The 23106-nt window shown below is 43.0% G+C and overlaps 1 protein-coding gene across 1 annotated transcript in view; it reads left to right on the top strand.

Annotated features, from left to right (window-relative positions):
• The window catches only part of setx (senataxin), a 67818-nt gene that overhangs the window by 19053 nt on the left and 25659 nt on the right, over positions 1–23106 (top strand). Inside the window, 9 exon segments of the mRNA XM_046290331.1 lie at positions 3088–3298; positions 3439–3545; positions 5828–6047; positions 12901–13008; positions 15144–15324; positions 15421–15508; positions 17104–20721; positions 20955–21063; positions 21217–21390. Of these exon segments, the coding sequence (XP_046146287.1) occupies positions 3088–3298; positions 3439–3545; positions 5828–6047; positions 12901–13008; positions 15144–15324; positions 15421–15508; positions 17104–20721; positions 20955–21063; positions 21217–21390 (4816 nt within the window).

The following is a 23106-nucleotide window of genomic DNA, read 5'->3' on the forward strand; positions in this document are numbered from 1 at the left end:
TTGGAAATTATGGGCAATTAGCAAGGTGATGACCACCTCTCAGTTGCTATGCTTCCTGGCTGATGTTTTGGTCACTTGAATGCTGGCGGTGCTTTCACTCTAGTGGTAGCATGAGAAGGAGTCTTTACAACCCACACGTGGCTCAGGTAGTGCAGCTCATCCAGGATGCAACATCAATGCGAGCTGTGGCAAGGTTTGCTGTGTTTGTCGGCGTAGTGTCCAGAGCATGGAGGCGCTACCAGGAGACAGGCCAGTACATCGGGAGACATGGAGGGCGTAGGAGGGCAACAACCCAGCAGCAGGGCCGCTACCTCCGCCTTTGTGCAAGGAGGAGCACTGCCAGAGCCCTGCAAAATGACCTCCAGCAGGCCACAAATGTGCATGTCTGCTCAAACGGTCAGAAACAAACTCCATGAGTGTGGTATGAGGGCCCGATGTCCACAGGTGGGGGTTGTGCTTACAGCCCAACACCGTGCAGTACTTTTGGCATTTGCCAGAGAACACCAAGATTAGCAAATTCGCCACTGGCGCCCTGTGCTCTTCACAGATGAAAGCAGGTTCACACTGAGCACATGTGACAGACGTGACAGTCTGGAGACGTCGTGGAGAACGTTCTGCTGCCTGCAACATCCTCCAGCATGACCGGTTTAGCGGTGGGTCAGTCAGTGGGGTGGCATTTCTTTGGGGGGGCCGCACAGCCCTCCATGTGCTTGCCAGAGGTAGCCTGACTGCCATTAGGTACCGAGATGAGATCCTCAGACCCCTTGTGAGACCATATGCTGATGCGGTTGGCCCTGGGTTCCTCCTAATGCAAGACAATGCTAGACATCATGTGTGACCTTTTGTTTTAAGGACATTACATCAAAGTTGGATCAGCCTGTAGTGTGGTTTTTCAGTTTAATTTTGAGTGTGACTTCAAATCCAGACCTCCGTGGGTTGATACATTTGATTTCCATTGATCATTTTTGTGATTTTTGTCAGCACATTCAACTATGTCAAGAAAAAAAGTATTTAATAAGAATATTTCATTCATTCAGATTTAGGATGTTATTTTAGTGTTCCCTTTATTTAGTGTATTATGACAGATCAGCTAGATCTACTGTCTATTATATTACAACGGACCAGCTGTATCTACTTTCTCCATTTCACTTTGGCCATTATTGTGGGCAATGCCTTCCCCTCAACAGCCTCAAATAGGTTATATCATGTGGGTTTTGGTGGGGCAGCAGACACACGCATCTCACATTTCATGACATTACATGTTTTTATATATTGCTTCTAAAAAATATAAAAAATCACATTTTATATTATTAATTTCAAACCAAGTGCATTAGCATGAGAAGAACGTACCAGTCCAAAACTGTCCTCTCTAGTTCAAAAAAATATTCCTCCACTTGGGAATCGCAAAATGAATCGTCCTACAACAATCTCTCACTTTCCAAATCAATTTATTCTAAAATTGTGTGTACATATTTAGAATTAGCTTTCCCTGACGTAGTCGCCATAATGATTGAGATATAAATAGCTGAATATGCGAAACAACGCTGTGCGTAATCTGTGTTGCTCCTTCCGGTATGAAACTTCAATAGCGAATTACTCTCTTTACGCCAGAGCTTACTACATGGGTTGGTCTTGCAACACATAAACATGACCTATTGCCGTTTACCTCAGCTCATTGGCTATCTACCCAGTTAGATTTCAAGACGATCAGTTGTCATTGGGTTAAAATACAGTCAATCAACGAAAGAGGGCAAATCATTGGTGCACAATGATGTCATTATTTGTCTTCAAATCGGCTTCTTTCAGTCAATACATCCCGCGAAATGACCCATCAGGTTTGATTGGGAGTCCCATTTGGACATTTCTCTCCCTCTAAAAACATAAATATTTTGCCCTTTATTCAAATTACAATCACTCAAAATAAATATATTTTATTTTCATATATAAAGTTGATCAAGTTGATGGCACAGTCATATAGCCCCGGCACCGACATAAAGCTTATGCTCTTAGTACTGTAGCCTACTCCCGATCGTCATATTGTACAGCGCCATACCTTCGGGTTCCATCCGAACAGAAACCCAGAGGGTTTCGTTTTTCTTGGAATAGAAACGACAGAATGTTCATCAAATTAAGAAAAATGTGGTAATCAATCTATGTTCTTACAAAAAGGTTTTAAATTCTCTAGTAATGCCAATTTTAAAGATTATCAAATGCTTCTCAAAGATTCCCTCTGGTGGTAAAAATGTCTGACAATTAAATCATGTGCCATAGAATTCTGCAGCAGCCCGCACAACTTTTAAAGGAGGAACTCTTAAGAGAATTAAGTTCTCATGTTAATTAGCCAATTCAATTAAACTACTGTCTGCTATATCAGGATTTGTAGGATATTGTAGACTGACAGAGGGCAGTCTACAATAGTCATGAATGTTTATTTATGAGAGCTCTGCCTATCATTTCCTGTACATTGGTCTATATACCTCACATTTTGTCATAAATGTCCCTCCTCCTCTGAGACAATGACAATATAGTTCACAAGTCTTCTCCTTCTCATACGTTGTCTGCCACCTGTTATACAATTTACTACAAGCCCAAGGTCTCTCCCCTCCCTGGGTGGGGAGAGAATGTTCTGTAAGTAACACAGTAGTACAGCTTGTCTGTCAATAGCTCCTCTTATCATTTGTTTCACTCTTGCACTCTGCTTACATACTAAAAAGGAATAAAAAGTCCTAGTTCTAATTCTGACTAGATTTATGATTCTAATGAATTTCATACAATCGTACAGTGACAGGGTAAAATTGTTATAGTTCTACGTTAAATGTATACATAATTGAATCATTTTTCATAACAGGAACCTCTATGGTTTGTGGTAGATTAATCCACAAAGATGAGTATTAAAATAAGACCACAATATGGAGAGGCAGGTGTGATCACAAAAGGCACTTAATTGAAATACTCTAGTCAGTGTCTACATACTTTCCCTACATTTTTATCTACTCCTTTCCTCAACACAACCCCTTTTGATCTCTTGCTCTTTCTCCCCCTCTCACTCACTTATCCCCCCCCCCCCTCAAACTCTCTCCCACACAGAGTCTATGGGAGTTGGAGACGTCCAGGCTCCTGGACTTGTTTTCACATGCAGCAAAAGACGCACAGCCGGCAAAGGACCTCAGCTATGTAGATGAGGACGGCCGGGAAATCGGAGTGTCAAACATCAGCCCCGCAGTGTATGAGGACCGTCTTGGGGTTCCCCTGTCAGAGGTCCTCAAATACCCCTACCTGCTGGCATCCCCTGAATTGAGTGAGTACTCTTTCATTTCAATTTGGGTGATGAATTCCCTATAAATGCCCCCAAACCAAATTTAGGAATGAAACATGCTTTATTAAGTCCTGGACTGTGTTCTTGGTGGGAATAAATTCATCAGATGTTCTCTTTTCCAGGTGAAATGTGTGTTGAGGCAATTTGTAAGATGGAGGAATATAACTCCTTCCGGGTGTGTTCTAAAGATCCAGGGATCTACCTCCTCCTCGTCCACCCCAACGAGACGGTAATAACTTGCTGAATTGTTACAAAAAACAAATGTGGACTTTTATGGTTCGATGGTAATAAAACAAAAAATATATACATTTGGTTTATCTAACACGTCTTTATATTTGCTAAAGAGCTTAACCTCTTACTCCTACCCGACACCAGGTGTCCCATCTAGACATCTGGAAATGCAAATGTGCTACGCTAAATGCTAATAGCACTCGTTAAAACTCAAACGTACATTAAAATACACATGCAGGGTACTGAATTAAAGCTACACTCGTTGTGAATCCAGCCAACGAGTCAGATTTTTAAAATGCTTTTCGGCGAAAGCATGAGAAGCTATTATCTAATAGCATGTAACACCCCAAAAGACCCGCAGGGGACGTAAACAAAATAATTAGCATAGTCGGCGCTACACAAAACGCACAAATAAAATATAAAACATTCATTACCTTTGACAATCTTCTTTGTTGGAACTCCTAGATGTCCCATAAACATCATTATTGGGTCTTTTTTTCGTTTAAATCGGTCCATATATAGCCTAGATATCGATTTATGAAGACTGTGTGATCAAGGAAAAAAACATCATTTTTTTTAACCTGTTAGTCCTACCCACACCGTATTCGGTAGCGTAATCATAGCCTCAAGCTCATTACCATAACGCAACGTTAGCGATTTCTAAAAATCGCAAATGAAATGAAATAAATATGCCTATCCTCAAGCTTATCCTTTTCTTAACAATCCTGTCGTCTCAGATTTTCAAAATATGCTTTAGAACCAGAGAAAATCAATAATTTGTGTAAGAGTGGTGATAGCTAGCTTAGCATTTAGCGTTAGCATTTAGCACGCAACATATTCACAAAAACCAGCAAAGGGATCAAATAAAATAATTTACCTTTGAAGAACTTCAGATGTTTCAATGAGGAGACTCTCAGTTACATAGCAGATGTCCAGTTTTTCCTGAAAGATGCTTGTGTAGGACACAACGTTCCGTTTTGTTACTATGCATTTGGCTACCGAAACTAACCGAAAATTCAGTCACCTACACGTCAAACTTTTTTCCGAATTAACTCCATAAAATCGACTGAAACATGGAAAACGTTGTTTGAATCCATCCTCAAGGTGTTTTGTCATATATCTCTTCATTGAAATGCCATTCCTGGAAGCCTGCATTGTTCTCAGATTCGGATGGAAAAATACTGGTACCTGACTTTTGCGCACCAATTTCCACACAGACACCGTGCGGGACCCCTGGTAAATGTAGTCTCTTATGGTCAATCTTCCAATGATATGCCTACAAATACGTCACAATGCTGCAGACACCTTGGGGAAACGATAGGAAGTGTCCGTTCATTCCTGTCGCATTCACAGCCATATAAGGCGATCATGGAAAACGTGCCATCAGAAATCCTGTTGATTTCCTGGTCGCTCAAACATCTTGGTTTTGCCTGTAGGTTTTGTTCTAAGGCACTCACAGTGAAAATCTTTGCAGTTCTGGAATCGTCAGAGTGTCTTCTTTCCAAAACTATCAATTCCAAGCATAGTCGAGCATCTTTTCGTGACAAAATATTGCGCTAAAAACGGGCACGTCTTTTTATCCAAAAATGAAATACTGCCCCTAGAGTCTTAACCGGTTAACGCAACGTCATTTTTTTAAATTAAAAAAGTCGACGATAAACTTTCACAAAACACATCGAAATACTTTTGTAATGCAACTTTAGGTATTAGTAAACGTTAATAATCGATCAAATTGATCACGAGGCGATGTATATTCTATAGCTGTACGTCTGGAAATAATGTCCTGGTAAATCTCAACCAAAATATCCGGTCAGAGACCGGAAGAAATGCGCTGCCTCGTGTCCGTTTGACCAAGAAACAAATCCTAGGCAAATGACAAGACTGTTGACATCGTGTGGAAGCTGTAGGTATTGCAACCTCGGCCCCATTTAATGTGGTTCACATTCAACAATGGGTTCAAGTAGCGCCTGGATATATTTTCCCATTTTCAGTGATCAGATTTTCCTGCGCTTTTCAATGAAACGCACGTTCTGTTAGTCACAGCCGGGATTTAACCAGTTTTATAAACGTCTGAGTTTTCTATCCACACATACTAATCATATGCATATACTATATTCCTGGCATGAGTAGCAGGGCGCTGAAATGTTGCACGATTTTTAACAGAATGTTTGAAAAAGTAGGGGGTAGGAGTAACAGGTTAAGGCTCTCGTCTGTCTGACATGGTCGCAAAAGCTTCTCGAAGTCTCTACGGTCATAACTTCTGCTGTTTTTTTCTTTCAGGTTAGGCGGTGGGCAATTGGTGCTGCAAGGTCTTTAGGTAAGGTGGACCGAGACGACTTTTATGACCTTCAGGACATCTTCACCTGCATGTTCTACATTGTCGAGCTGAGAATCCCCCAGAACTTCCCAGACATGGATACGTCCTATGATCCGACGACTAAGATGACATTGCTGCAACCGCATCTTTACGATTCCAAAAATGCAAAAAACTACTGGTTGGGTATGTTTCTTTGCCCTGTGTTCACATTTTGGGGTCTTCCAGACCTTTCTCCAAGAGTATGTTTTTTGTGAAACAATTGATAAATGCTCGACGTTAAGTTAACCATTTCTAAAGTGCAAACAACTACTAAACCCGTTATATGATCCACAGCAGTGTTTTATACACCGAACAAAATATATTAACGCTAAAGATTTTACTATTACAGTTCATATAAGGACTAAATCAATTGAAATAAATAAATTAGCTCTTCATCTCTAACTCCCCATCCCTGGTCCGGGAGCGTAATCATCGACTGACACTAATTAGCATAACGCAACGGACATAAATATTCCTATTCATGAAAATCACAAGTGAAATATATTGACACACAGCTTAGCATTTGGTTAATCACCCTGTCATCTCAGATTTTCAATATATGCTTTAAAGCCAAAGCTAGACGAGCATTTGTGCAAGTTTATCGATGGCCTAGCATAGCATTTTGTCCAGCTAGCAGCAGGTAACTTGGTCACGGAAATCAGAAAAGCAATCAAATTAAATCGTTTACCTTTGAGCTTCGGATGTTTTCACTCACGAGACTCCCAGTTAGATAGCCAATGTTCCTTTTTTTCCAAAAATATTATTTTTGTAGGCGAAATAGCTCCGTTTGTTCTTCACGTTTGGCTGAGAAATCGCCCGGAAATTGCAGTCACAAACACAGAAATATTCCAAATTAGCTCCATAATATCGACAGAAACATGGCAAACGTTGTTTATAATCAATCCTCAAGGTGTTTTTCAAATATCTATTCGATAATATATCCACAGGGACAATTGGTTTTTCAGTAGGACCGATTGCAATAATGGCTACCTCTGTATTTTACGTGAGACTCACTCTGAGAGCTATCAGGGGACCACTTGCGCAATGTAGCCGCTTACGCGTATTCTTCAACATAAATGCGTAAAACTACGTCACAATGCTGTAGGCACCTTGGGGAATACGGAGAAAAAGTAATCTGGTTGATAGCCCATTCACTGCTCAATTGGAACGCAGAGCTTTCAAAAGATGAGTCACTTCCGGATTGGATTTTTCTCAGACTTTCACCTCTGCAATATCAGTTCTGTTATACTCACAGACAATATTTTTACAGTTTTGGAAACTTTAGAGTGTTTTCTATCCTAAGCTTCTATCCTAATATGCATATTCTAGCATCTTGTCCTGGCAAAATATCCCGTTTACTACAGGAAAGTTATTTTTCCAAAAATGAAAATACTGCCCACTAGGTTAATCTATGAATTTCACATGACTGGGAATACAGATATCTGTTGGTCTTTGTGTATCAGAATCATTCAGTATCTGGTGTGACCACCATTTGCCTCAAGCAGTGCGACACAACTCCTTCAAATAGTGTGGATTAGGCTGTTGATTATGCGCAGTGGAATGTAGTCCACTCCTCTTCAATGGCTGTGTGAAGTTGATGGATATTGGGAGGCAACTGGAACACGTCATACACGTTGATCCAGAACATCCCAAACATGCTCGATAGGTGACATGTTTGGTGAGTATGCAGGCGATGGAAGAATTGGGACATTTTCAGCTGTTAGGAATTGTCTGCAGATCCTTGCGACATGGGGCTGTGCATTATCATGCTGAAACATGAGGTGATGGCGGCGGATGAATGGCACGACAATGGGCCTCAGGATCGCATCACGCTATCTCTGTGCAGTCAAATTGCCATAGATAAAATGCATTTGTGTTTGTTGTCTGTAGCTTATGCCTGCCCATACCATAACCCCACTGCAACCATGAGGCACTCTGCTTACAATGTTGACATCAGCATACCGCTCACTCACATGCCTTTATAATAATAATAATAATATATGCCATTTAGCAGACGCTTTTATCCAAAGCGACTTACAGTCATGTGTGCATACATTCTACGATAACAACATTAGACCATTAGACCATAACAACATTAGACCATAACAACATTAGACCATTAGACCATAACAGCATTAGACCATTAGATCATAACAACATTAGATCATAACAACATTAGATCATAACAACATTAGACCATTAGACCATAACAACATTAGACCATAACAACATTAGACCATAACAACATTAGACCATTAGACCATAACAACATTAGACAATTAGATCATAACAACATTAGATCGTAACAACATTAGATCATAACAGCATTAGACCATTAGATCATAACAGCATTAGACCATTAGACCATAACAACATTAGACCATAACAACATTAGACCATAACAACATACTTTGACGCTGTCTGCCACCTGCCCGGTAGAATTTAAACTTCCCTGGGACGGTTTATGACAGTTTGTGCAGAAATTCTTTGGTTGGCAGAAATTCTTTGGTTGTGCAAACCCACAGTTTAATCGTCTGTCCGGGCGGCTGGTCTCAGACGATCCCGCAGGTGATGAAGGCAGATGTGGACGTCCTGGGCTGGCGCGGTTACATTTGGTCTGCGGCTGTGAGATTGGTTGGACCTACTGCCAAAGTCTCTAAAACGAAAGAGGTGGCTTACAACCTCATCAAAAAAAGAAACAACTTTTCAGGACCTTGTATTTCAAAGGTCATTTGTAACTTCACAGAGCTTCATTGTGAAGGGTTTAAACACTGTTGCCCATGCTTGTTCATTGAACCATAAACAATTCATGACTTTTTATGGCTGCAGGGGCAGTATTGAGTAGCTTGGATGAAAAGGTGCCCATTGTAAACGGCCAGCTCCTCAGTCTGTTGCTAATATATTAGTAGTAGTAGTAGTAGTAGTAGTAGTAGTAGTAGTAGTAGTAGTAGTAGAAGTAGTAGAAGTAGAAGTAGAAGAAGAAGATAACACTAGTTTCCAAAATTGTCAAAATATTGTCTGTGTATAACCGAACGGATATTGCAGGCGAAACCCGAGGAAAATCCAACCAGGTGTCAAGTCTTCAGACATAGTTTCAGGCTTTTATTTTGAAAAATGAGCCAGAACGATAACATCGTGTCAAGTGGTCACATGAGTTTTGCTCACGCAACAGAATTTGGACAGCTATTGTTTTCCCTCTCCTACTGTGAAAGACATTTGCGGTTGATAAATCAAATCAAATCTTATTTGTCACATACACATGGTTAGCAGATGTTAATGCGAGTGTAGCGAAATGCTTGTGCTTCTAGTTCCGACAATGCAGTAATAACCAACAAGTAATCTAACTAACAATTCCAAAACTACTGTCTTATACACAGTGTAAGGGCATAAAGAATATGTACATAAAGATATATGAATGAGTGATGGTACAGAGCAGCATAGGCAAGATACAGTAGATGGTATCGAGTACAGTATATACATATGAGATGAGTATGTAAACAAAGTGGCATAGTTAAAGTGGCTAGTGATACATGTATTGCATAAGGATGCAGTAGATGATATAGAGTACAGTATATACGTATACATATGAGATGAATAATGTAGGGTATGTAACATTATATTAGGTAGCATGGTTTAAAGTGGCTAGTGATATATTTTACATTTCCCATCAATTCCCATTATTAAAGTGGCTGGAGTTGAGCCAGTGTCAGTGTGTTTGCAGCAGCCACTCAATGTTAGTTGTGGCTGTTTAACAGTCTGATGGTCTTGAGATGGAAGCTGTTTTTCAGTCTCTCGGTCCCAGCTTTGATACACCTGTACTGACCTCGCCTTCTGGATGATAGTGGGGTGAACAGGCAGTGGCTCGGGTGGTTGTTGTCCTTGATGATCTTTATGGCCTTCCTGTAACATCGGGTGTTGTAGGTGTCCTGGAGGGCAGGTAGTTTGCCCCCGGTGATGCGTTGTGCAGACCTCAATACCCTCTGGAGAGCCTTACGGTTGTGGGCGGAGCAGTTGCCGTACCAGGCGGTGATACAGCCCGCCAGGATGCTCTCGATTGTGCATCTGTAGAAGTTTGTGAGTGCTTTTGGTGACAAGCCGAATTTCTTCAGCCTCCTGAGGTTGAAGAGGCGCTGCTGCGCCTTCACGATGCTGTCTGTGTGAGTGGACCAATTCAGTTTGTCTGTGATGTGTATGCCGAGGAACTTAAAACTTACTACCCTCTCCACTACTGTTCCATCGATGTGGATAGGGGGGTGTTCCCTCTGCTGTTTCCTGAAGTCCACAATCATCTCCTTAGTTTTGTTGACGTTGAGTGTGAGGTTATTTTCCTGACACCACACTCCGAGGGCCCTCACCTCCTCCCTGTAGGCCGTCTCGTCGTTGTTGGTAATCAAGCCTACCACTGTTGTGTCGTCCGCAAACTTGATGATTGAGTTGGAGGCGTGCGTGGCCACGCAGTCGTGGGTGAACAGGGAGTACAGGAGAGGGCTCAGAACGCACCCTTGTGGGGCCCCAGTGTTGAGGATCAGCGGGGTGGAGATGTTGTTGCCTACCCTCACCACCTGGGGGCGGCCCGTCAGGAAGTCCAGTACCCAGTTGCACAGGGCGGGGTCGAGACCCAGGGTCTCGAGCTTGGAGGGTACTATGGTGTTGAATGCCGAGCTGTAGTCGATGAACAGCATTCTCACATAGGTATTCCTCTTGTCCAGATGGGTTAGGGCAGTGTGCAGTGTGGTTGAGATTGCAATGATTATATATTTTAAAAACAACCTGCGCATTGATTATAAAAAACGTTCGACATGTTTCTGTGGACATTATGGAAACTTTGGAATTTTTGTCTGCGTTCTCGTGACCGCTCTTTCCTGTGGATTTCTGAACGCGACAAACAAATGGAGGTATTTTGGATATAAAAATCATCTTTGTGGAACAAAATGTAACTGGGAGTCTCGTGAGTGAAAACATCCGAAGATCATCAAAGGTAAACGATTCATTTGATTACTTTTCTGATTCTTGTGACTGAGCTATGTGTACTTAATGTTTTATCGTGTGATCGCTAAATTTACACAAACTCTTAGATTGCTTTCGCTGTAAAGCATAATTTCAAAATGAGACGACAGGTGGATTAACAAAAGGCTAATCTGTGTTTTCCTATATTGCACTTGTGATTTCATGAATATTTATATATTTATTGTATGTAGCGCTATGCTATTCAGCGGTTGTTGATGACACTTTTCCGGATTGCAGCCATAAAAAGTTAAGACACAAACATCTTACAGACAGTAGGCAATTAAGGTCACAGTTATGAAAACTTAGGACACTAAAGAGGCCTTTACTGACTCAAAACACACACAAAAAGATGCCCAGGGTCCCTGCTCATCTGCGTGAACGTGCCTTGGGCATGCTGCAAGGAGGGATGAGGAATGCCACAAGGAGGGATGAGGAATGCAGATGTGGCCAGGGCAATAAATTGCAATGTCCGTACAGTGAGATGTCTAAGACAGCGCTACAGGGAGGCAGGACGGACAGCTGATCATCCTCGCAGTGGCAGACCATGTGTAACAAAGATCGGTACATCTGAACATCACACCTCCGTTACAGGTGCAGGATGGCAACAATTGCCTGAGTTAGACCAGGAACGCACAATCCCTCCATCAGTGCTCAGACTGTCCTCAATAGTCTGAGAGAGGTGGACTGAGGGCTTGTAGGCCTGTTATAAGGCAGGTCCTCAACAGACATCACCGGCAACAACGTTTCCTATGGGAACTAACCCACCATCCCTGGGCAAGACAGGACTGGCAGAAAGTGCTCATAACCGACGTGTCACGGTTTTCTCTCACCAGGGGTGATGGTCGGATTCACGTTTATCGTCAAAGGAATGAGCGTTACACTGAGGTCTTTACTCTGGAGCGGGATCAATTTTGAAGTGGAGTGTCTGTCATGGTGTGGGGCGGTGTGTTGCAGCATCACCGGACTGAGCTTGTCATTGCAGGCAATCTCAACGCTGTGCGTTACAGGGAAGATATCCTTCTCCCTCATGTGGTACTCTTCCTGCAGGCTCCTCCTGACATGACCCCACAGCATGACAATGCCACCAGCCATACTGCTCGCTCTGTGTGTGATTTCCTGCAAGACAGGAATGTCAGTGTTCTGCCATGGCCAGTGAAGACCCTGCATTTCAATCCCATTCAGCACGTCTGGGACCTGTTGGATCGGATGGCTAGCCCCCGGCCCCCCCAGGATTGTCCGGGAACTTGCAGGTGCCTTGGTGGGAGAGTGGGGTAACCTCTCACAGCAAGAACTGGCACATCTGGTTGCAGTCCATGAGGCGGAGATGTACGGCAGTACTTAATGCAGCTGGTGGCCACACCAGGTACTCGCTGTTACTTTTGTTCAGGGACACATTATTCCATTTCTTATTCAGTTTGTCTGTTTAATCTTATGTTCATACAAATATTTCCACGTTAAGTTTGCTGAAAATTATCGCAGTTGACAGTGAGAGGACGTTTCAATTTTAGTGTTAGGTAGTGAAATAAAAATGACGTTCTCTGGCATTAGCTCGGGTGGACATTCCTGCCGTCAGCATGACAATTGCATGCTCCCTCAACTTGAGGTATTGTGTCATTGGGTTGTGACGGCTACATTGTAGTGTCCTTTTATTGTTCCTAGTACAAAGTGCAACTGTGTAATGATCATGCTTTTAATATGCCACACCTGTCAGGTGGATGGATTATCTTGGGAAAGGAGAAATGCTCACTAACAGAGATGTCAACAAGTTTTTGTACAACATTTGAGAAATAAGCCTTCTGTGCGTAAGGAAATTTTTAGGTGAGATTTAATTTCAGCTCATGAAATGTGGGACCAACACTTTACATGTGTTTTGTTCAGTATAGATTTGATTGAGCAACAGGGTAAACAGTACAGAATGTGAATAGAGAACTTGTTAATGAGTAATGGCGTCAATATTAAGCATCAGTTTATGCCCTCTCCCCACCTCCAGGTATCTGTATGCTTCTGACACAGCTGGATGCCCAGGCTATGGACTCCCTGTTCCTGGGGCCAGACAAACAGGCCAACATACTGCTCTGTATCCTTAATGCCTTGAAGGGTAAAGGAATAGCTACTTTATATCTTATCGTAAAATGTTTTCCTATTTCCATTGTGCCAAATTAACATAATGCTGGTCAGTAGAGCTAATTTGCTGTCTTCAGTTTCATCTTTGCAAGTAGTAAATGTAACCTTTTAATTTAACCAGGAAAAGACCTTCATGGTTAGAAACCTATTTTGCAATAGGGACCTGGCAAGCGGTCAGTAGGAAGAAGTCTGCATGTACATACACTGCTCAAAAAAATAAAGGGAACACTTAAACAACACAATGTAACTCCAAGTCAATCACACTTCTGTGAAATCAAACTGTCCACTTAGGAAGCAACACTGATTGACAATAAATTTCACATGCTGTTGTGCAAATGGAATAGACAACAAATGGAAATTATAGGCAATTAGCAAGACACCCAATAAAGGAGTGGTTCTGTAGGTGATAACCACAGCCCACTTCTCAGTTCCTATGCTTCCTGGCTGATGTTTTGGTCACTTTTGAATGCTGGCGGTGCTTTCACTCTAGTGGTAGCATGAGACGGAGTCTACAACCCACAAAAGTGGCTCAGGTAGTGCAGCTCATCCAGGATGGCACATCAATGCGAGCTGTGGCAAGGTTTGCTGTGTCTGTCAGCGTAGTGTCCAGAGCATGGAGGCGCTACCAGGAGACAGGCCAGTACATCGGGAGACGTGGAGGAGGCCGTAGGAGGGCAACAACCCAGCAGCAGGACCGCTACCTCTGCCTTTGTGCAAGGAGGAGCAGGAAGAGCACTGCCAGAGCCCTGCAAAATGACCTCCAGCAGGCCACAAATGTGCATGTGTCCGCTCAAACGGTCAGAAACAGACTCCATGAGGGTGGTATGAGGGCCCGACGTCCACAGGTAGGGGTTGTACTTACAGCCCAACACCGTGCAGGATGTTTGACATTTGCCAGAGAATACCAAGATTGGCAAATTCGCCACTGGCGCCCTGTGCTCTTCACAGATGAAAGCAGGTTCACACTGAGCACATGTGACAGTCTGGAGACGCCGTGGAGAACGTTCTGCTGTCTGCAACATCTTCCAGCATGACCGGTTTGGCGGTGGGTCAGTCATGGTGTGGGGTGGCATTTCTTTGGGAGGACCGCACAGCCTTCCATGTGCTTGCCAGAGGTAGCCTGACTGCCATTAGGTACCGAGATGAGATCCTCAGACCCCTTGTGAGACCATATGCTGGTGCGGTTGGCCCTGGGTTCCTCCTAATGCAAGACAATGCTAGACCTCATGTGGCTGGAGTGTGTCAGCAGTTCCTGCAAGAGGAAGGCATTGATGCTATGGACTGGTCCGCCCGTTCCCCAGACCTGAATCCAATTGAGCACATCTGGGACATCCTGTCTCACTCCATCCACCAACGCCACTTTGCACCACAGACTGTCCAGGAGTTGGCGGATGCTTTATTCCAGGTCTGGGAGGAGATCCCTCAGGAGACCATCCACCAACTCATCAGGAGCATGCCCAGGCGTTGTAGGGAAGTCATACAGGCACGTGGAGGCCACACACACTACTGAGCCTCATTTAGACTTGTTTTAAGGACGTTACATCAAAGTTGGATCAGCCTGTAGTGTGGTTTTCCACTTTAATTTTGAGTGTCACTCCAAATCCAGACCTCCATGGGTTGATCAATTTGATTTCCATTGATAATCTTTGTGTGATTTGTCAGCACATTCAACTATGTAAAGAAAAAAGTATTTAATAAGAATATTTCATTCATTCAGATCTAGAATGTGTTATTTTAGTGTTCCCTTTATTTTTTTGAGCAGTGTGTAATACATTCAAAATAATTGCAATGGTCAATTTGAAGAAAATGTATCAGGGTTTTCAACACTGACAGCGATGTCTCCTCCAGTTTTTTAGTCTTTCGTAGTTTGTTCCAACACCAGAGAATGTTATAGGATATATATATTTTTTTTTTCACATTTCAGCCCTAGGAACTGCGAAAGAGCCCTGACTGAGCATAGGCTGTGGGATTGTGATGTTAGTTGGGAGCAAAGATATGTAGGGAGTTGCCCAGCACTGCCTTGTACTCAAGTATGTTCCCGTGCTTAACCATAGTCCAACACAGATAAAAATGACTTGGCTAGTAATATGTTAACGTTTATTTCCCCAGATGAAGAACCATCCAACGAGATGGATCCCTTCTGGCCAGTCTTGCAATGTTTTATGGTGATCTTGGATTGTTTGGGCTCCAGGTTTTGGGGTCAGATTGAGCCATCCCAAGCCTTCCAGGCCATCACACAAAGCCCTAGCTACTCTGGAGAGCTCGAAAGCATCCGACAACAAACCATGATGTACGTTTCACTCTTTATCTTGCCTTGAATTATTTCATATTGTTATTTCTTCCAAGTTAAGAATATGATTGATACTATTCTTCTTTTGCTCCGTAGATCACGGGTTAAAACAGAAACTACATATGATGATGACACGGTGACCTGCAGTCAGATGGTATATGACAGTAACACCAAAGTGACCAAGGTAATAACAACCATCTGTTGCATTTGTATATTATTAGTTGTATCTAATTCCTCTTTGTACATCTGTGGTTAGTGTTGTGCACTTGAAGCTTTCCCAGGACATGATCTTTAGAGTAAAAAGCACGATGCGGAACACCGCTTTAACAAGCTCTTCTCCCTCATCTTTGAATCGTTCTGTAAGAAAGCTTGTTTCATGTGCTACCAGTCAAGAGCGTCCACTAGTCAGGGACAGTGTTGAGGTTATTTATTGCGAGCTGTCTTAACAAGTCCAATACAGCAAATGAAAGACACATCTTGTTAATCTACCCATCGTGTCCGATTTGAAAAATAATAATAATTTAAAAAATTATATATATTTTTACAGCGAAAACACAACATATATTTGTTAGATCACCACCAAATCCCAAAAAACACAGCCATTTTCCCCAGCCAAAGATAGTCACAAAAGCAGAATTGGAGATAAAATGAATCACTAACTTTTGATAATCTTCTTCAGATGACACTCATATGACATGTTACACAATACATTAATGTTTTGTTCGATAATATGCATATTTATATCCACAAATCTCGGTTTACATTGGCGCCATGTTCAGAAATGCCTCTAAAACATCCGGAGTAATTACAGAGAGCTACATCATAACAGAAATACTCATCATAAACTTTGACGAAAGATACATGTTTTACATATAATTAAAGATACACTGGTTCTTAATGCAACTACTGTGTCAGATTTTTTTTAAACGTTACGAAAAAAGCATACCATGCAATAATCTGAGACTTCGCTCAGACGTAAATATATTTCTCCGCCATATTGGAGTCAACAGAAATACGAAATTACATCATAAATATTCCCTTACCTTTGATCTTTCATCAGAATGCAGTGCAAGGAATCCTAGTTGCGCAATAAATCGTTGTTTTGTTCCATAATGTCCATTACATGAGTCCAATTAGCTACTTTGCTAGCACGTTTAGTTCACATGTCCAAAAGCTGGCACTGGTCCAGGCGAACACGGATAAACTTCAAAAAGTTATATTCCAGGTCGAATAAACTGGTCAAACTAAGTAGAGAATCAATCTTCAGGATGTTATTATCATATATCCAATAACGTTCCAACCGGAGCATTCGTTTTTGTCTACAGAGTAATGGAACACAAGGCGATATAATGACTACTATGCGTAACCAGGATGTAGGAAGTGCGAACAGATCCATATTTTATTTGGATGTGAATAGGCGATAAGTTGAAAATCAACCAGCCCCAGAATTTCCACTTCCTCTTTGGAAGTTTGCCTGCCCTTTGAGTTCTGTTATACTAACAGACATAATTCAGACAGTTCAGACAAACTTCAGTGTTTTCCATCCAATAGTAATAATAATAATATGCATATATTAGCATCTGGGACAGAGTAGGAGGCAGTGAGTTAAACATGTGGGGTACATCTCTGTGCAGTGGCCTTTAGTTTGATTGAGCCATTCCAGGTGTGACACATGGTTTTATTACATGTCATATTACAAAATACATTGAGTTTGAAGGTATGTTAACTTCCTATGCATTTCTCTAATCTTATGATATGTATTACTATTTTATTTTGTAGGGAAGCAGACGCTCACGTGGTGTGGATAGCAATGTGGTCTATGAGGATATGAGTTCTCTGGTCAACCTCCTGCATTCAGACGTTGGACAGGCATTGCGTGTGCACGACAGCACATTTCTCTGGTTCATCCCCTTTGTAAAATCTGTTATGGACCTTGACGAACACAGCGTCCTATACATTACTGAGGTTGTCCACTACCTATGTGGGGAGATCAGCACAGACCTCCCGAAGCCCCAGGTTCGCATATGTGACAAGGTCACAGAGTTCTTCACTCTTATTCTGGTCCATATCATCGAATTGCACCTGGGGAGTGGCCGTATGAATATGCTCTATTACTGCGCTCCCAAGTGGGTGGGCGTGTTAGTGAAATGTGCCACCCTGCCTGGTGACGCTTTCGTCCATACCTCTGAATGTCCAGTTTCTCACTCTGTGTCTTCCACATCCTCCTTGAGGGTCAGTGTGCCCCGAAAGGCCTCTACTAGCAGGGCTGTTCCACAGGCATGCATGCATATCATCCGGTCCCTGCTGAAGGAAGGGACCAGGTTGAACCCCAACGGCAAGTGCCACCACTTCCTGAACCTTCTGAACAAGCACCTCAGAGACGGGCAACAGAGGGAGTGGAAGCTGATTAGGCCAGAGATTCAGGAGCTTCAGATCTGTTTGAAGGACTATGTCAAGATGATGATGAACAGGCCAACCATAAGTACTTCTCTACCTGAACCGCTGGACATTGAGGCAGGGCCTGTGGCACCAACCACACTACCACTTCAGTCAAGCAATGACCCCTCGGGACCTAGCAGCTTAGCTGAATTTAACCCTCCTATAAAACGGGAAGGGTTGTGGGATGATGTCGAAGGCAGTACATCTGGTGGTGGGGATTTTTCTGGAGTTCAGAGGGGGTGGGACATAAACATAGCGTTGGTGAAAAAGGAGCCCCTAATGCCTGAAGAAGAGTTTTTAGAGCCGACTAATGATTCTAGACCAACCCAAGACAACTTAACTTCCTTGAGGGCAGATCCAGAGAAAATACAGGTGATCAAATCCAGACTCGGCCAGCTTATGACCAAGAAGTCCAAGTCTGAGAGAGCGAGGCCCTCTGTAGGGCTCAGTGAATTCGGTAAAGAGAAACCTGAAAATCTGCTCACCAGCCGTAGAGAGGAGGCATCCAACCTCCAAGGCATTAGCAGACACCCTCCATGCCTCCAAGAATCCATAGACGATGTGCCTCTCTCTGTTTTAAAAATTAATCTTAAAGTGAAAAAAGGCTCCAAATCCTCACGAGATCGGAGTAAAGGAAACTCTAGACAATTTGACCGACAATCCCCACCAAAGTCAACTTCAGATGTAATTGTTATATCTGATGATGAGGCTACATTAGATGTTGGTAGAGCAAGAAGGCCTGAGTGTTTGTCTGAGACCTCCCAAATAAAAAATGAACCAGATGCCTCTGACCAGAATCGTAGTCCCTGGCGTGATTACGATGGAGACATGAGTGAATCTCAGGTGTTTGAATTTGAAACACAGGAAGATATGGTGTCTGCCTGGTCCAACAGAGATTCGGAAAGTAACATGCCACCCGAAAAGCCCAAAGACGACAGCCCTGTCAGTCCAACTTCAAGAGAGCCTTTATCAAGCTGGGAATGTGATACACAACCGATCTATGACGAGGATATCGAAAGAGCCTGTCAGCAGGTTGAGAAGCAGCTTGAGAAGCCTAAGACCCCACCTCAAGGGCTCAAACGGGCCATTGTTGTCAAAAAAAGAAATATTCTTGTTGATGCAAAACCATTGGCCTCCAAATGCCTGAGCAAGAAACCTACCGTGGTAGAAAAACGAATCAAAGAGCCTGTGAAGGATGCTCCCCATGCAGTCACACCGCCATTGAGAAAAAGCAGTTCAACGGTACGTTCAAACAGACTGGAAACTGAGACACACTCTTCCTTAACCACATCAGCTATCTCACACAAAACGTCATTAACTCCAGCCATTGTCCCTCCTAAAAAAGTCAGAAAAGCCACAGAGCCTGTGTCCACAGCTGAGAAGCTTGGCCTTAAGAAGAAGGTGCGAAAGGCCTTTGATCTTTCCCAGGGATCACGTGATTCTGTTGGTGATCTGAGGCACCACGGCGCTACAGTCAATGTCCCACAGGCCAAGAAGCCGACCCGACAGACCAAGAGGTCGAAGGTGACTTTCCCTCAGAAGAGAGTGGTCAAAGGGAGTAACAATAAGCTGTCCCAGTTCTTCAGGCAGAGCAAGCAGGCATTGGGAGCCGGAATCTCTGAAAAGGCAGAGCCAATGAAGAGAAATCCGAAAACGATTGAAATTCAAACTCCCAGTTTTGCTACAGAGGAGGACGATGAAGACGAGGACCTGCAGTGTTCCCAGCAAGATCCTTCCCGTCATGAGGAACAGCTGACGTTCAATCGCAGCTCTCAAAGAGCCAATGAGGACAAACCAGCATCCTCTAATACAGTGAGTAGTGTGTTGTCTAACATGGACAGGCAGATCTCTCCATACTTTCAAAGGAATGATGTCACACCTGGACCTTCTGGTCAAGTCCCCAATAGCAATGAAGGTGAAGATGATGATGCAGACTGGATGCACCTCACCCAAATGGAACCAACTGAAATGGAGATGTGCACGCAGTTGGAGGAGGAAGAAGATTTCTTCTACACACAGCGGGACCCTGTAGACATGGACATTGACGCAGACAGCCAGAGGCCCTTTGAGGATAAAGGAGGGTCTTCAGACTTGACGTGGTTTAAACAGGCAGACGAAGGTCAAGAGGCTCCACTTGCCACACAGACTTTTAAGAAACCGGCTACTCCGCCACCCTCACGCTCTAACTTGACTCAGGATGATGAGCGCTTGTTCCTGAAACCAGGAATGTCTCCTATGTCAGTTAAAAAGGCCAAGCCGTCCACCACCAAGATCTACGCAACCTCAAGCTCCAGGAGTGCCTCCTTGGTGCAAGAGATGGAGAGAACTGCCAATGCTCCATTTTCGGCTTCTTCTGCACCTGCTGGAAGAGGTAGGCCTGCCCGGCCAGTTGTGCCTGCCCGGCCAGTTGTGCCTGCCCGGCCAGTTGTGCCTGCCCGGCCAGTTGTGCCTGCCCGGCCAGTTGTGCCAGGCCTGCCAGTCGTGCATGCACAAAGTCCCTGTGTACGACAACTTCCTCCTCATCTTGAGGTTGGTCAGTCTCTTCCACTGAATCGACTCTTATACAAACCCATCGCACCACAACCAACACCTAAACCCATTCCACCAAAACAACCACCACCCAGACCTGAACAAAACCTCCCCCGTCCACCTTGCCTGCCCCTCCGCCCTGTCCAGCACAGCAACACATGTTCCACCCCCCAGCCCTCCACCTCCAGGCATGACGCCCCTTTCCGAAGTCAGATACCTAACCCAGAGGTTGGCTTCAGATTTGACACCAGCTTCCTAGTTCAACACATCCTGAAATGGACCTTTGATATGTTCAGTAACTACAAGCAGTTTGGTATACCCTCTGAGGTATGCGAATTACCACTGAAGGAAGTAGGATCCAGCTTCAGCTCTTATGATGAATACTACAAGACCTTTTACCCCCTGCTTCTCACCAACACTTTTGAGGAGGTCAGTAGTCAATTTGTTACAAAATAGATTGTGTAACTCGTTTAGGTGTGACTTTTGTCCTGCTATGGTGCATTTAGGCTGAAGGCAACTGAAAAGAATGGCCAGTCTAGCATTACAAAGAATTTACATTTTGGCAAATTTTAGTGGTGAGTAATGAGTCACAAAATAGTTTTTAATGGTGATCTCTTGGAGTTGATGTCTTCTATTAAGGTCAAATTCTCTTCTCATCAAAGCTTGCAGGTGAATGGCTAAAGAACAAGGAATCGGGAAAGGTGGTAACTCAGAATTTAAAAGTTGTCGCACATGAGTACAGCCACAGTGTTTGGAATGTCAGCTTTACAGGTAAGCTTAAGTAACCAATTTTTTATATAGAGTATGCTAACCATTTAAAAACAGCAATGCTTGAAGCTTGCACTAGACTCTACATACTGTAAACAATTGTTAATTGTGATGTTGTCCCAAAGCTGAGCCACGTAACAAACCTATTTTTGTCAGCGAGCATTACTGCCAGTGATGACTTCCGTCAGATGTTCCCACGGGAGGAGGACCTGGTCATTCTGTGGCTGCCCCAGAATAGAGGTGCTTACTCTTGGCATGAGCAGGACCTCTTGGATCCCCAAGAACAATTTGGATATGTGCAGAGATCCAATGTCTGCAACGGAGGCGTGGGTGAGTACATTTGTGTGTAAGAGGCCAGGAAGTGATACATTAACTTCTTATGGTATAGGGGATGGATGCTTCCCACTTGGGCAAAAAACAGGGAAAATGCAGCGCGGCAAGTAAAATAAAAATGATATAAAAATCAAACTTTCATTAAATCACACATGTAAGATACTCAATTAAAGCTACACTCGTTGTGAATCCAGCCAACATATCAGATTTGTAAAAGGCTTTTTGGCGATAGCATAAGAAGCTATTATCTGATGATAGCACAATAGTAAACAAAGAGGGTAGCATATTTCAACCATGCAGGCGCTACACAAAACGCAGAAATAAAATATAAAACATGCCTTACCTTTGACGAGCTTCTTTTGTTGGCACTCCAATATGTCCCATAAACATCACAATTGGTCCTTTTGTTCGATTAATTCCGTCCATATATATCCAAATGTCCGCGTTTTGATCCAGAAAAAAACAGCTTCCAAAAAACACGACTACAAAATATTTCAAAAGTTGCCTATAAACTTTGCCAAAATATTTCAAACTACTTTTGTAATACAACTTTAGGTATTTTTAAATGTTAATAATTGATCAAATTGTAGACTTGTCTATCTGTGTTCAATACCGGAAGACAACAAACCAACGCTACTTTTCACGTCTTGCGAACTCAACAGTATTACCCAGTTCCTAGATGGCCTACTTCTTCATTGCACAAATGAATAACCTCAACCAAATTCCAAAGACTGGTGACATCCAGTGGAAGCGGTAGGAACTGAAAACAGGTTCCTAAGAAATATCATTTGCCAATGAGACTTCAGAACACAGACAGAGACCAAAAAAATAAAACATTCTGAACGTTTAGTCTTCAGGTTTTGCCTGCTTACATAACTTCTGTTATACTCAGACATGATTCAAACAGTTTTAGAAACTTCAGAATGTTTTCTATCCAAATATGCATATTTTTAGTAGATCTTATATTCCTGGCATGAGTAGCAGGAAGTTGAAATTGGGCACGCTATTTATCCAAAAGTGAAAATGCTTCCCCCGATACCTTAAGAAGTTAAGGGGGTTGTAATTGCTATGGAAAGACAAGTTGAATAGAAAAACCATTGTAGACCTCCAAGTCTGGTTCATCCTCGGGAGCAATATCCAAACGCCTGAAGGTACCATGTTCATCTGTACAAACAATAGTACACAAGTATAAACACCATGGGACCACGCAGCTGTCATACCACTCAGGAGACGTATTCTCTCTCCTAGAGATGAACGTACTTTAGTGCGAAAAGTACAAATGAATCCCACAACAACAGCAAAGGACCATGTGAAGATGCTGCAGGAAACCGGTACAAAAGTATCTATATCCACTGTAAAATGAGTCCAATATCGACATATCCTGAAAGGCTGCTCAGCAAGGAAGAAGCCACTGCTCCAAACCGCCATAAAAATGCCAGACTACGGTTTGCAACTACTCATGGGGACAATGATTGCACTTTTTGGAGACATATCCTTTGGTCTGATGAAACAAAAATGGAACTGTTTGGCCATAATGACCATCGTTATGTTTGGCGGAATAATGGGGATGCTTGTAAGCCAAAGAACACCATCCCAACCGTGAAGCACTGGGGTAGCAGTATCATGTTATGGGGGTGATTTGGTGTAGGAGGGACTGCTGCACTTCACAAAATGGATGGAATCATGGGGAAGCAAAATTATGTGGATATATTG

This window comes from Oncorhynchus gorbuscha, linkage group LG11, assembly GCF_021184085.1.
Source record: "Oncorhynchus gorbuscha isolate QuinsamMale2020 ecotype Even-year linkage group LG11, OgorEven_v1.0, whole genome shotgun sequence".
NCBI lineage: Eukaryota > Metazoa > Chordata > Actinopteri > Salmoniformes > Salmonidae > Oncorhynchus > Oncorhynchus gorbuscha.